The sequence below is a fragment of the Delphinapterus leucas genome, unplaced genomic scaffold, assembly GCF_059928025.1.
Source record: "Delphinapterus leucas isolate spDelLeu-1000000601 "Yukka" unplaced genomic scaffold, BTC_Dleu_Yukka2 spDelLeu_asBTCV2_sq25, whole genome shotgun sequence".
NCBI lineage: Eukaryota > Metazoa > Chordata > Mammalia > Artiodactyla > Monodontidae > Delphinapterus > Delphinapterus leucas.
In genome coordinates this window covers 15,376,975-15,391,670 of record NW_028322234.1, presented here as the reverse complement: position 1 = coordinate 15,391,670, position 14,696 = coordinate 15,376,975, and the positions used below count along the sequence as shown (strand labels likewise).

The 14,696-nt window shown below is 60.8% G+C and overlaps 1 protein-coding gene across 2 annotated transcripts in view; it reads left to right on the top strand.

Annotated features, from left to right (window-relative positions):
* The window catches only part of KDM4B (lysine demethylase 4B), a 133,627-nt gene extending 120,050 nt beyond the window's left edge, over positions 1–13,577 (top strand). For both annotated transcript variants that reach the window (XM_089905610.1, XM_089905609.1), the window contains 10 exons: positions 823–1,001; positions 3,296–3,518; positions 5,207–5,283; positions 5,571–5,626; positions 5,808–5,916; positions 10,094–10,279; positions 10,361–10,525; positions 10,973–11,092; positions 11,594–11,686; positions 12,663–13,577. In XM_089905610.1, coding sequence (XP_089761736.1) covers positions 823–1,001; positions 3,296–3,518; positions 5,207–5,283; positions 5,571–5,626; positions 5,808–5,916; positions 10,094–10,279; positions 10,361–10,525; positions 10,973–11,092; positions 11,594–11,686; positions 12,663–12,839 — 1,385 coding nt within the window. In that variant the 3' untranslated portion in view covers positions 12,840–13,577. The remainder of the gene's footprint in view (positions 1–822; positions 1,002–3,295; positions 3,519–5,206; positions 5,284–5,570; positions 5,627–5,807; positions 5,917–10,093; positions 10,280–10,360; positions 10,526–10,972; positions 11,093–11,593; positions 11,687–12,662) is intronic.
* The last annotated feature ends 1,119 nt before the right edge of the window (positions 13,578–14,696 follow it).

Below are 14,696 nucleotides of genomic sequence, written 5' to 3'. Positions count from 1 at the left end.
GTTGGAATAAGAGGCGGTGGCACTGGAGCTGGAGGGGCAGAGACGGAGAAGCTTCTGTTTAACACTCGGCTGGAAGTCGGAGTGATTGTCTCAGTGCAGAAATCCCGCTAAGCCCATTTATCATCTTCCGCTCGTCTAAGCCGCACGTGGAGTGTGAAAAGGGCCTGGGTGGCTTCTTTGGTTCTGAACCTAATTTGAGGGCGAGGACGCGGAGGGTTCTAGAAGCGGGTCTCGGGCTGGAGCTCTGGGAGCAGGAGGGGCCTCTCTGGAGATCAGATGCGGCCCCAGGGTCCCCGTGCCTTGAGGCAGCCTCTGGCCTTACAGCTGGGACGGCTGTGGTACCAGCCATGCTGGCCCAGCTGCTGGGAAGGTTGGGGCCCCGGGGATGAGGACCCTGCTCCTTGGGCAGGTTCCTGGGGACTGCTGACGCTGATGCCAGGGCAGATGGCACCCCTGTGTCCTCAGGAAGTGCAGGAATGGGATGTGGGGGATTGGGGACAGTGAGCTGGGAGTCGAGGCCGGCGGAGGCCAGCCCGGTGACAGGTGATGGGAGGGGCATCTCTCAGTGGCCTCCATCTTACAGGACATTGGGGCAGCAGTGCCCCCGCCCGACTCCCAGGGGAGTCTGTGCCTGACCTGCCAAGGCCTGACCATCCCATCTCCTGTCCCCAGATGGGATCAGCCCTGAGCTGAGGGGGGCCAGGGCACCTCCTTGTGGAGGGGCTCAGGGGCCGAGAAGTGGGGACCCATCCCCTCGAGCGCGCACTGGGTGGGGTGGGGTCCTGGGTGCTGAAGCTCCTCCCCCCTCCCACTTTACTCCAGAAGCCTTCCCTTTCTCTGGGGACGAGGACGTGGGTGACCCCGAGGCCTTGAGGTCTTTGCTGTCCCTGCAGTGGAAGAACAAGGCGGCCAGCTTCCAGGCTGAGAGGAAGTTCAACGCGGCGGCCGCCCTGACGGAGCCCTACTGTGCCATCTGCACCCTCTTCTACCCGTACAGCCAGGTGAGCCGGTGCTGAGGGACCCCCAGGCCATGCCGGGCCGGGCAGCATCCGCCTGCTCCCGATGGCGCCAGGGCTCGCTCTGCCTGAAGGGAATCCCTTCCCCCTGAAGGGAGGGTGATGGGGACCAAGAACCCATTTGCTGTTGGAGCCACAGTGGGCTCGGTGGAGAGCCCGACGGAAGGCCCCTGTGAGGGCTGCGGGGAGAGAGCCCAGGGTCTGCGTTTCATTGGAAGGTAATTTATCAATGTGCCTCAAAGAGGATGAGAGTGCAAGGAAGCATCTCAGATGGCTGTCCTCTGAGAGGCCTTCAGCCCAGCCCAGGGGGCAGCGCAGGCAGGGGGCCCGGGGGTGGGTCCAGGTAGGCGCCTGCGTGGTGAACGGGGGCTGGCGGTGGGGGGGGGGCTGGGGCTGGGCGAAGACCCACGCATGGCCTGGCGCCACGCGGCCGCCAGCTCTGTCCTGAGTTTCCAAGTTGTGATCGTGGCCTTTCCCCGCACTCTGCCCTGTACCATCCACCACCACGTCCTCCCGGTTTCCTCCTTAACCTGTTTCCTGCCGTGTCCCCCTCCCCCAGCCCTGACCACTGCCTGCCTCCTGCCCTTCCTGTTAGCACCTCACCACAGCCACACACGGCCCAGCTGGAAAGCCCGCCAGGCTCACCACGGCCCCCGGCCTCCGCACATGCCCCACAGCCATCCTCTCCTGTGCTATCTGCCCCCGCACGCACACATAGCACGCTCCGTGCTGTCCCCCAGCATCTCCCACACACCCACCCAGGCCTCTCCCTTGCCAGATGGATTTCACTGGAGTTCACTCTTTGATTCCACCCAGCTGCCACCTCTTCCAGGAAGCCTTCCTGGACCTGCTATCCCAAGCTGACTCTGGCATGCCCCCCAGCTTCCCCCACCCGCCTCTGCTCTTGCTCCTGCCCTCTGTTTATCAGCCCTTGGAGGACAGGGCCGGGTCTCACTTGTTTTGGGGTCCCCGGGTTCCAGCCTAGTGCCTGGCATCTTCCACGTATTAGCTGAGCTAGCCGAGCTCTGTGCCCCGTGCTGAGGGCGGCACACCCATCTCGAGGGCTCTGCCACTCAGAGCTGCCAGGACCTGTGGTCCCTAAGTGAGCCAACATCTGGTCGTGGAAACAAGTAAGATGAAACGTCCAGACAGACGTCTTCTCTAGGCACGCCCCTCCTCAGCGCCGCTGGAAGTCATCACTGGGAACACTGGCTTAAGAGGCGAATCTCCTTAATCCCGGTTGCTCAGGGAAGCACTGTGACTCAGCTTAATCACGTCCACGGTATCAGTGGGCCTTGCGGGGCTGCCGCTTCCGCAGTCCGGAGCCCTCAGAGTCGGGGACCAGGCTTCGCTTGTCCCATATCATGGGAAGGGCTGTGGCTGGACATTCTGCCTGTTTGGAAACCAGCCGGTCCCCTAATCCAAGTTGCCACATGGGGCGCCCCAGGGCCCCACCACCACACACACACACAGTACATCAGGCCAGTGGTCTCTGGTAGCCTCTTTCCTTATGCCCTGAGCCGGTCAGAGTCCTTCCGTCACTGGGTGCTGGGGAGGCTCGTCTGGGAGCCCCACCACCCTGTGACAGGCCCAGGGTTGCTGGATCCCGGTGCCGTGGGCAGGATGTTTTCATCACAGTCTCTTCATCTGATTGGATTTGGGGGGACTGGGGTACAGCCGTCATGGGGCGCGTGTGAGTCACAGGTGGGGAGAATGCCCCACATAGATACACAGATAACACGGCATCAGGTGATGGTCAGGACCACGAGGACAGACAGAGCAAGGAAGGCCTGGGGGCCGCTGGTTATGTGAGCAGAGATCTGAGCGCCCCAGGCAGTGGGAACGGCACATACAAAGGCCCCGGGGCAGGACCATGCCTGGCGTTTGGGAGGAACCGTGAGGGGGCCCTCGTGGCCGGAGCAGAGCGAGCCAGGGGCAGTGGGATGAGGGCGAGAGGGATGAGGGCAGCAGGGCAGTGTCTGTGCTGTCTGCAAGTAAGCCTAAGTGGGAGGGCTTCTGGGTGGATGGGACAGAGTCTGACTGCCTTTGGGGAGGATCTCTCGGGGGCTTCTGAAGCAGGGTTGGGGGCTGGGAGGGTACTTCAGGGACACCCATGGTGGGGCAGTTGCAGGTGTCCTGGTAGGGGTGCTAGTGCGGCAAAGAGCAGCCTGGGGTGTGCTGCTTGGGGACGGAGGGGCGGAGGATAGACTCAAAAGATGTCAGGGGTCCCTGCCCGCCCCACGCTGGGCTCTCCACTGATGGCGGCCCTCCTCCTGCAGTCCCTACAGACCGAGAAGGAGACTCCCCAGGCCTCCCTCGGGGAGGGCGCGTCGGCCACACCGCCTTCCAAAAGCGGTCAGAAGACGCGGCCGCTGATCCCCGAGATGTGCTTCACCTCCAGCGGGGAGAACACAGAGCCGCTCCCCGCCAATTCCTACATCGGCGACGACGGGACCAGCCTGCTGATCTCCTGTGCTAAGTGCTGCCTGCAGGTCCATGCCAGTGAGTGCTGGGGAGGGGGGAGAGCCGAGGGGTCCACCACACAGCCCCGCTTCACCCTCCCGAGACGGCCACCCTCGCGTCTGCGGGACAGGGAAGCCCCTTCCTCTGGCTGCTGCTTCGGGCCTATAGCGGGACCTGGCGTCATGGGGTGGGGGTCTTGACCTTTGGGGGCAGGTGTCCTGCCCTTCCCCCTGGCCAAGGCAGGACTGCCTGGTCAGCCTCCTTCTGGGAGGTTCCACCGAGGCCTGCCCTCCCCGCCCAGGGCCTGGGAGGCCGCAGGAGATTAGGTACCTGTCAGGGGCTGTGACGCTTTTAAACTCCACACTTTGGGGCCCGAGTTGGAACTGATGGTAGAGCTGAGGTTCTAGAGTGGTTCAGGGGTCGGATTTATCTCTGCCATCGGTGACTACCCTCCCCCAAACCCTGAAGGCCCAACCATAGCCTGAGACAGGAAGATGGATGTCTGTCCCCTTCTTGGGTGGGAGGGGGCAGCGAATGTGAGATTAAGCTCCCAGGACAGGGAGAAAGCTTCCTGGAGCCGCTTAATTTTGCGCGTGTACATCTCTGTCCAGCGCCCGCCCTGCAGAGGCCTGCCCGGAGCTCACTCTGTCTCTTGGCTGGGAGCCCGTCTGCTCTGCCGGGCCAGGCCCGGCTGTGAGATGTGCTCCTGGGCAGATGGGCCCCCCGGGGTCGGGGTTCGGGGGGAGGGGGTGGGCAGCAGCCAAGCTCACCACCCTGCTCTCGAGGGGCCTGAGGTCCAGCCACGCAGGGGGAGAGGAGCCTCCCTCATTGCCCTTGGGAGGCAGAGTCCTCAGCACAGGCATCTTCCTTGAGCCCTGGCACCAGACAGAGGGGGACACCCCCAGGCCTGACCTTGGCTGAGGGCCCCAGGGGATGGAGCAGGGGGCCAGGTGTGGGCTCTTGGGTACCTTGCCGTCCCTCAGGGTGCCCCCTTCCTGCTGCCTTGCTTTCTCCCTGTCCTTTCCCCAGGGACCTCTCAGCACTGGCCAATGGCCCCTCTAGCCCACAGAGCCCGTTTGGTGGGTAGCGAGCCCTGGCTGGCTCAGGGTCCCCGCAGGACTGCTGGGCAGTGACCCCGGGTGAGGCAGGGTCCTGGGGCAGGCTGTGCCTTCTGCCCTCGCTCTGAGGCATGGTCCTCCGCCCCTCCTCCATGCCCCCTCCCCCATGCTCCCTCCCCCATGCTCCCTCCGCGACTGTAAACCCGTACCACATCCCAAAGCCAACACCTTGGTAACCCAGAGCCTCCGGCTGCGCTTTTGGAAACAGTGGACTCTGGGCCCAGCTCTGCTGCTCCGAACTCAGGGCTCCCCGAGGCCCACCTTGCATCTCACACCACCGCTCGGCCACCTTCCTCTCTCTCAGCTCCGAAGAGCCTGGGCGAGCCTCCCATACTGGGGTGGGGGGCGAGGGCCAGGCTGAGCCTCCAGACCCGGCAGGGCTCCCGCCTGGGGGCCAGCTCTCCTTCCCCGTGTCAGTTTCCAGACTTTCTCCGGCTCTGTGTGCTGTGGCCCGGATTGAGGTAGAGCGGTTGGTGAGCACAATTACCCTCAATGCCGCAGCCGCCCTTCACCCAGCCCGGGGGGGGGGGGGGGGGGGGCGGGGGGGGCGGGGCTCCGTGCAGCCCGCGGGCAGCCGCGGTGACAGATGCGCTGGCCCCTGTCTTCCAGGTTGCTACGGCATCCGCCCAGAGCTGGTCAACGAGGGCTGGACGTGTTCCCGGTGCGCGGCCCACGCCTGGACTGCGGTAACTCGCCCCTGCAGCTGGGGTGGTGCTCTGAAAGCCGGCGCGGCCCGTGGGGGAGCCGGTCCTGGGCCCCGGGCTCGCCCGATCCCGCAGGGTGACCTTGGGCTGGCGGCCTCACCTCCCTGGGTCTCGGGTGGAGCCCGACGCACTCTCTCGGCCCATCGCTTCCTGTGGCCGCTAGTTTGAAATGTAAGGACCGTGGGCGGGGGACGGAGCAGGTCCCGGAGCATCAGGCGGGCGGCGCCGCCCTGCACACCCCTCACCTGGCTGTTGTCTGGTCCCTGTAGGAGTGCTGCCTGTGCAACCTCCGGGGAGGCGCCCTGCAGATGACGACTGACAGGAGGTGGGTTAGAAGGGACTCTCCTCCTGGGGTGTCCTGAGGGGCGATTCGGGGCGGGGGCAGGACCGGCAGGAGCAGACGAGGTCTCCTCGGCCTGGCCAGCCGGTGCGCACAATCGTGAGATGATCCCAAGGGGACGGAGCGCACCTGTGACCCCTGACCCCACCCGCTCCGCCCCCCCCAGGTGGATCCACGTGATCTGCGCCATCGCCGTCCCGGAAGTGCGGTTTCTGAACGTGATGGAGCGCCACCCCGTGGACATCAGCGCCATCCCCGAGCAGCGGTGGAAGCTGGTAGGGGCCCTGGAGAGTCCCTAGGCCCCAGGGATGCAGGGTAGCTGCCAGGGAACCAGAAGTCGTGATTTCGGTTTGGCCAGCAGTTACTCTTTGAATAGCCATGGGGGTACCCGGAGAAAAGCAGGGCTCCCCTCCCCGTCTCTATTTCCAGCTTTTCACACAGAGGAAGCCACCCGCACTCTGCCCAGTTCTTTCTTGCCTAACCTGCGATATGCCGCCAAACAGAATTTTAAGTACCCAATCCAGTTACAGTGGCCATCGAGCAGGGCTCTAGAATGTCTTCATCACGCCTAACTGAAACTTCTCACACGTTAAGTGGCAGCTCCCTATTTCCCCTCCCCCACCCTGGCGACCATCACTCTGCTGTCTGCTTTTGTGAGTTTGTTTCCTATGCCTTGTGGAAGTGGAACCACGCAGCATGGGTCCTTCTGTGTCTGGCTTTTTTCACGGAGCAGAATGTTCTCAACATCCATTCACGTTGCTGCAAATGGCAGGATTTCCTTCTCTTTCATAGCTGAGTAATATTCCACTGTATTTCTACATCACATCTTCTTTATCCATTTTCTGTCGAGGGACACTTAGGTTGCTTCCAGGTCTTGGCTATTGTAAACGATGCTGCAGTGAACATGGGGGTGCAGGTGTCTTTTCGAGATAGTGATTTTTTTTCCTTCAGACGAAAACTCAGGAGTGAAATTGCCAGATGGTATGGTAGCTCTATTTTTAATTTTCTGAGGAACCACCATACTGTTCTCCATAGCAGCTACACCAATTTACATCCCCACCAACAGTGCATGTGGGTTCCCTTTTCTTTCTGTCCTCAACAATACCTCTTGTCTTCTTGATGATAGACGTTCTAACAGGTGGTTTTGATTTGCATTTCCCTGATGATTAAGTGATGTTGACATCTGTTCGTGTACCTGTTGGCCATCTGTATGTTTTCTTTCTTTTTTTTTTTAATTTATTTATTTTTGGCTACGTTGGGTCTTCGTTGCTGCGCACAGGCTTTCTCTAGCTGCAGCAAGCAGGGGCTGCTCTTCATTGTGGTGCATGGGCTTCTCCTTGCGGAGCACGGGCTCTAGGTGCACGGGCTTCAGTAGTTGTGGCATGCAAGCTCAGTAGTTGTGGCTCACGGGCTCTAGAGGGCAGGCTCAGTAGTTGTGGCGTACAGGCTTAGTTGCTCTGCGGCATGTGAGATCTTCCCGGACAGCGCTCGAAGCCGTGTTCCCTGCATTGGCAGGCGGATTCTTAACCACTGCGCCACCAGGGAAGCCCCCGCTATATGTTTTCTTTAGGGAAACGTCTATTCAAGTCCTTTGCCTATTTTTGAACTGGGCTGGTGGCTTTTTTGCTCCTAAGTTGTAGGAGTACCATCACTGGCCCCTCTAAGGAGCACGGCCATCCTTGGGCAGGTGTGGTCTTGCAAGGCTCACGCCTCCTGCTCTTGCTGGTAACACACACACCCCTCCCCCATCTGGGAGAGCCTTTGGCTCAGTGGGCAGTAGGCAGACAGTGAGCAAACACTGGCTTCCCTTCCCAGCTTGGCCACCATCCAGTTGTGTGACACTGGACAGATTCCTTGACCTCTCTGTGCCTCAGCCTTCCCCTCCGTAGAATGGGGCTGCTAACAGTCCCCTGTGTGGGGAGCATCAACTGGGCCACAACAGAAAGCGCTAATCATGCCATCTGAGCACCAGCATGTGCTCTCAGGTCATCACCACCTGTGAGTTTGCAGGTGGCCGTGTGGGGGACATGTGGGTGATGGGATGTGTCTTGTGGCATCTGGGAGCTGGGTCCTTGGCCCAGGGGTATGGACAGCATCCTGGCTGCTCTTCCTGCCTGGTTTATTTCCCAGCTGCCTGGGGCAGGCCTGGCTAGTGACGCTCCTCCAGGCCTCTAGTGGGCAGGAGGCAAAGAAATGGGGCTGCGGGCACTGAACCCAGCGGGGAGTCCCAGTGAAGGCACAGAGACACCGACCGCGGAGCCCACAGGTGCGGGGCCCCCGGGCAGGGCTGAGTGGGCAGCCAGCTGGAGCCGTGTGGGAGGGGACAGACGGGGCTTGGTCAGGAAACGGGGGGCACTGGGGCCAGCGCCAGCCCCGCCCAGCGAGGATGGGCGTTAGGAAGAGGCTGGCGCCTGCGGGTGATTCCTCCAGGAGCACGGGCGGAAAAGGCCTCATTATTCAGGTGGAGTGATGGTGCGGTGCGCTCTGCCGTAATAGATCCTCCCTCCCAGACGCTTTATGGATCATCTGACATTTCCAGCTTGCAGCCTCTTCATTACCAGCACTTGTAACGATGAATTTAAAATCCTTTTACATGAGGCTCGCTTGTATTGCCTAATGGAGCCTCGCAAGGAAGCCAGTGGTTAACTCCTGCGTGCACGGCCGCCTGCCTGCCTTCCTGGGGCCATGTGCAGGCCGCAGGCTCGGGGACGGTCACACCTGGTCACCCGCCCAACTTTCTGTCCCCGTGACTCCCTGGCCACTGGTCCTGGTGAGCGGGGGTGGCCCCAGCCTGCCGGCGGCCTGAGCCTCGTGCTCCACCCTCTCACCAGGCCAGGTCAGGTTGCGAGGCTGCCGGGGCGGGTGCCTTGAACCAGCTCTGCCCTCTCGTTGGCCCTGCCGTGAGGTGTAGAGGCCGGTGTCACATCCTGATGGGAGGGAGGGTGGGCTGGCAATCAGGCGGTGAGGGATGACGGCAGGGGCCGGTGGGGAAGAGGGGAGCCGGAGACATAAGACATGGTGCCTTGCGGCCTCCATGGCTGATGGCACACCCACCCGTAGCCCTTGGCCTCCTCTTGGCCACTGTTCTCCACCAATGTCCACACCCCACCCTGTACCACCCCCCATCCCCACCCCCGCCTCACTGCCTCCAGTGAGGGAGTCCCAGACACAGGACTCACCCTTAAGGCAGCCCTGAGCTCAGCCCTTGATAAATGGCCCGATGGGGGCCTGGCCTGTATTCCTCATGACGTGTAAACTCGGAATAATGAGCTGCCACCGGAGGCTGGATTGAACGAGCTGCGTGTCAGGCCTGGCTGTCAGGTTTCTCCCAGCCTCGGCTGTGGGGTCACGGCCCGGTCGCCAGGGCCGCTGTGCTCCACCTTCCGCTCCCCGTGGAGCCACGCAGAGCACAGTCCTCAAGGGCCATGTTGTGCTTCTGCACCTGTCCCCGCGGGCCGGCTGGAGAATCAGGCATCGACAGTTTAATAATGACATATCATTGCCATCGATTGGCGCCGGGCAGCACTCCTGCAGCGCCTTTGCTGTGGGGCTTCTCTGGCTTTTGAATGCGGTTTACAAAGCGGTAAAGGCCCGCTTATTAAATGCCCAGAGTGACGGGCTGGTGGTTGCTGAGTGGTGGCAGGGCGTGGGCGTAGGTGCAGCACCCGCGGCCTGGGAGCTCATGCCCAGCAGAGCAGGTCACCCAGGCAGGGCGTTCCCACGGTGTGGGCCCTCCGCCCCTCCTTAGGAAGGGCTACACTGCAGCGTCTTTCATTCAAAATTAAGATAAAATCCCCCATTTTATTTATTTATTTTCTTAAAAAAAAAATCTCCCATTTTAAAGAGCACATTTTCCTTTTACTACATTCACAGAGTTAGGCAACCATCACCTCTATCTAGTTCCAGAACATTCCATCACCCCAGAAAGAAACCCCCTCCCTATTGGGTGACTGCCATCTCCCTCCCTCAGCCCCTGACAACCCCTAACGCACTGGCTGTCTCTGTGGATCTACCTGCCTGTTCTGGACGCTTCCCATCAATGGAAGCACACACTGTGTGGCCTTCTGTGTCTGGCTTCTCTCGCTGAGCATCGTGTTCTCAGGGTCCATCCACGTTGTAGCGAGTGTCAGTGCCTCTCTCCTTTTCATGGATGAATCACGTTTCACTGTGTGATTGTTGCTGCCTATTCCAGTCTTGGAAGTGCTCCTGGGGGGCAGCTGCAGGCTGGGTTGGTGGGCCTGGGGTGGTTTGTGGGGGGCTCTACATCGCGGTCAAGACTCTCCCAGGATGCCTCCACTCAAGGCCGGCTGCCGGGACTCCACACTCCAGCCCTGGGTCTCAGAGTCACTCCCAGGAGACAGACCTGGGGGCCCGGCAGGAGGCCTCCCAGCCCCAGGGGGCGGGGGCAGAGGCACCGGCCAGAGCCCCATTCCCACCGCCGTGTCCCCACAGAAATGTGTGTACTGCCGGAAGCGGATGAAGAAGGTGTCGGGCGCCTGCATCCAGTGCTCCTGCGAGCACTGCTCCACCTCCTTCCACGTGACCTGCGCCCACGCCGCTGGCGTCCTCATGGAGCCAGACGACTGGCCCTACGTTGTCTCCATCACCTGCTTCAAGCACAAGTCGGGGGGTCACACTGTGAGTGCCCTCCTGCCCTCCGCCCTGTTTCCCTGTCCGCCCACCCGCCCCGCTGTGTTCTGACACCCCCTCCGCCTCCAGGTCCAGATCCTGAGGGCCGTGTCCTTAGGGCAGGTGGTCATCACCAAGAACCGCAACGGGCTTTACTACCGGTGCCGCGTCATCGGCACCACCACGCAGACCTTTTACGAAGTGAACTTTGACGACGGGTCTTACAGCGATAACCTGTACCCAGAGAGCATCACCGTGAGCAGCGCAGGGCCGAAGGGGGTGGGGCCAGGGGCGGTGGGTGGGGCGAGGGGCTGGGCACAGGCGCAGGGCAAGCGTTGCCCTTAGGAAGGGAGGTAGCCGGATCCCTCACAGGGATCCCCTGCATCCAGGGTCACCATTGTCCCTGATGGACAGGCCCAGGCTGTAGGGCCCCTGCTAGAAAGCACCACCTGTTTCTGTAGAAACAGCAGAGAGCCAGGCCAGTCTAGATACGCCTGCAGGCAGGCGATACCCCAGGGCTGGGATGGCCACGGCACCCCCGGCCTGGGCACCTGCCCACAGCTCCCCTTGATAGTTCAAGCTGAGAGCACTGCCTTCTTCCTGGTGGCAAAATCTACCAGATGGGACCTTTCTTAGCCCAGGCGAGCGCGGTGACCGAGGCCGAGGGCGCCCCTTACCCCCCGCCCGTCCTTCCTTCCACAGAGCAGAGACTGTGCCCGGCTGGGTCCCCCGCCTGAGGGTGAGTTTGTTGAGCTCCGGTGGACTGATGGCAACATCTACAGGGCCAAGTTCATTTCCTCTGTGACCAGTCACATCTACCAGGTGAGGGGGTCCTGTCTACCAGGTACAGGGATGGGCTGGGGCGGGGCCCTCGACGAGGTCCTGCTGGGGATGATGGCGTTTGCCCACTAACTGAGAAGGTCAGCACAAGCTGGAAGGTTGTCCAGCTGTCCAATATTATTCCCTTTGGAGGTGCCTTCCCGATGTGTGTGTGTGTGTGTGTGTGTGTGTGTGTGTGGTAGAACATACATAACATAAAATTTACTGTTTTAACCAATTTTTAAGCGTACAATTCAGTGCCCTTGTTTTTTTTAAAAACCAAGTTGGTTGTGAGTTTCTCACCATAATTGTGGAAAAGAAATTATTGAAAGGGGTGGAATCTTTGAAGAGAAACCACCCGTATCCCAGCGAGAAAGATGATAGCTGCTGACCCTGTGCTGTTTCCCGTGGCTTGTCTGGCAAGCAGGCCGTGAGAGTGCGGGTGTCGGGCCTCAGCCAGGCCAGGCTGAGCAGCCAGCAAGCTGAACTGTGTCCCCTTGGCAGGTGGAGTTCGAGGATGGGTCCCAGCTGACGGTGAAGCGTGGTGACATCTTCACCCTGGACGAGGAGCTCCCCAAGAGGGTCCGGTCCCGGCTGGTAAGTGGCTGGGGGTAGGGGTGAGCGCTGCTGCCTGGGAGAGTGACCCGTCAGGTGGCCTTGACCTCCTGCCTCGGCCTTTGCCTGGTCTGGGGTGGGAGGGTCAGCCCGGCCGGCGAGAAGGAGACAGAAGCGCCTGCACATGGATCTGAGCTGCAGGTCAGCAATGCACAAAGGAACAGGGGAGACTGGCCTCTTTTCACAGCCTTTCACTGTCTTCTTTCTTTTGTGTTTAATCCAAGGTTTTGAGGATTGGGGGCTGTGGCCATGGGTGGAAGAGCTGAGTCAGAGCTGGTGGGGGTCTCAGATGCCAGGTTCCCTTGGGGGACGGACAGGAGCTGCCAGGCAGACGAGTGGCCTGTGTGCACCCTGGCCTTGCCTCCTGCACTCTGTGGATGGCAGGGCACCCGTCTTGCTAGGGAGCCAGTGACTGGGAGCTTAGGGCCCCTCCTCTGCCTGATGGGGGGCTCACTCAGTGAGCGTTCTTTCTCAGAACATTGTCATTGGCTGAGGGTCAGCAGCCCAGGGCCCTTGACCCCCAGCAGGGCAGGCATCTCCTCCAGCCAGGCCCCCGAGCGGAGCCTGTATTTCAGTCTGTTCCGGCTGTGATAACAAAATATTACAGACTGGAACTTACACAACAAGCTATCTCTCACAGTCCTGGAGGCTGGAAGTTCAAGATCAAGGTATCAGCAGATTCGGCGCCTGGTGAGGGCTGGATCCTGGCTTACAGACACCTGCCTTCTGGTGTGCTCACATGGTGGAGAGAGAGAGAGCGAGAGAGAGCTCTCTGGGATCCCTTTATAAGGGCACTGATCCCATTCGCAAGGGCTGCACCCTCATGACCTCATCACCTCCTGATACCATCACACTGTGGCAGGGTAGGGCTTCAACACAGGACTCTGGGGGGGGACACAGACCTAAAGGCCGCAGCACCCCATCCGCACTAACCCCAGTGCCGTCTGATCTCCTGCAGTCAGTCACCACGGGGGCCCCGCAGGAAAATGTCTTCTCGGGAGAAGAGGTGAAGGCCGCCAAGCGCCCGCGGGTGGGCACCCCTCGTGCCGCGGAGGACTCGGGGCGGAACCCGGACTACCCGGCCTTCATGGAGAGCCTCCTGCAGGCGCAGTGCTGGCCCGGAGCCCCGTTCTAGGACAGCCGGCCGCCCGGCGACCCCTTGGCCCAGCAAGGCAGGCGCGGCGGGCCCAGGCATTTGCTTGCTGTGAATCCCTGTCCTCGCCTCCGTGGCCCAAGAGGCTACCTCGGCGACAGGAGCGAGCAGGACGCCACACGCGCCCCCGGACTCAGGGAGCAGGGCCACGTGGGCTCTGGGGGGCCGGCGGGGGCACGCGCCACCCCCTCAACCCAGATTCGTAAACCACGTAAGCTCTTCTTCTCGAAAAGGTGCTACTGCATTGCCTGCCTCCTGAGCAGCCTTTGAGATTGTGACTTCTGTACATAAATCACCTTTGTGAGGTTCTTTCTATAAATACCTATTGTTTAAAAAAAATACAAGAAAAAAAGGAAAGAAAAGGAAAAACAAGCCCCAAAGTTGTTTTATAGATTTGTGGCTTTAAAAACAACAAAACAAAATGTCCTTTTTCTCAGAACCAAGATTGCTGCGGGAGATGAAAGCAGCTCGTCTTTTCGTTTGTTGTGTTTTCTGGTCTCGAGTGGCGGGGATGCACTGTAGCTGCGGTGAGGCCTGGGGGCACCCAGGGATCCCGGACGGTGGCGCCTGGTCACTCACTCTCTCCCAATCGTTAGGTCGAGAAGGTCCAGGTGGCTGGCACTGCCGCCAGCGCCCAATGGGAGGAGACCGGCAGCTCCCTGGGTGGCCTGCCCCTTGTCTGCGTGGCCTTTTGCAAAATAAACGCTCTCTCCTCTGGTGGCTCCATCTTTTGCTTCTTCCCCTCGGGAGACCCATCCCCCAGCTGAGGCCTCGGGTGGGCGGTCCTCGGGGGGTCCGGCTACGGCCCAGGTGTGCAGGGGGTCTTCCCCGGAACCCGAGGGGCTGGCACATCCTGTATCCTCTCCGTGACGCGTGGATCTGTGTGTCCAGGAGAGAGAGAGCGCGAGAGGGAATCGTTTTCAGCTCAGAGGAAATCTGCCTCGTAAGGGTTGTGGGTTGAGTTTCCAGGCAAAAACGTGCTTCTTAGCCCCCCGCCTATCAGCTGCCCCGCTGTCCCCTGCAGGGGGATTGAGGGCGTCATTTGTTTGTATAGAATTTTTTTTAATTTAAAAAAAGAGGCTCTAACGGTTGCCAGGCCAGAGAGAACCATGTAAGGGAAGCGGAGAGCAACTTCCTTGATGGGGAGGGGGCAGGTGACCTGGAGGGGCGGGCGGGGCGGGAGGTGCCAGGGGAGTCGGCGGAATGTCTGGGTTTCCTCTGCATGCAGCAGCCCCTGCCCCAGGGCGCTGTCACTGTGTTCATATGTAGTTTGAAAATGCTATTTATATTGTAAAGAGAATAAAAAGAAGCGGGCAGACGCCCCTGCGGCCCTGGGTTGGGCGGTGGGCCGGCCCCCGTGGCCGGTCCCTCTGGGTTGCACCCCATCCGTCGGTCGTGGGTTCCCAGACAACTCGTGCAGACAGGTGGTCACACAGAAAAGGGGAACGCACACTTCCCCCACGAAGATACATCCGTGTCTGTGTGCGAAAGCAAAAAACAAACCCACCCACCCTGTTTTTTTTCCCCACCTGAGATTAAGGATGCGCGCTGTATTTTTGCCTAATTCCCCTGCCTCTAGGTTCATAATGAATTAAAGGCTCGCGAGCACTGCGAATTACAGCTCCAGGTCTTTGCAGTGTCTTCTTTTCTGAGTGGGCCCCGGGAAGGTGGTCGGCGGTCGGCGTTCTCCGGCAGGGGTGGGCTCCGGTCTCCCCCTCCAGGATGGAACAGGCGTGGAGCCTATCCGGAGGCGGGGCGGGGGGTGGGGCACGCGGCCTGGCGCCGCAGCCCCTGCTCCCCGCCTCCAGGGTGGAAGAAGTTTCCTTCCTGAGCTGGACA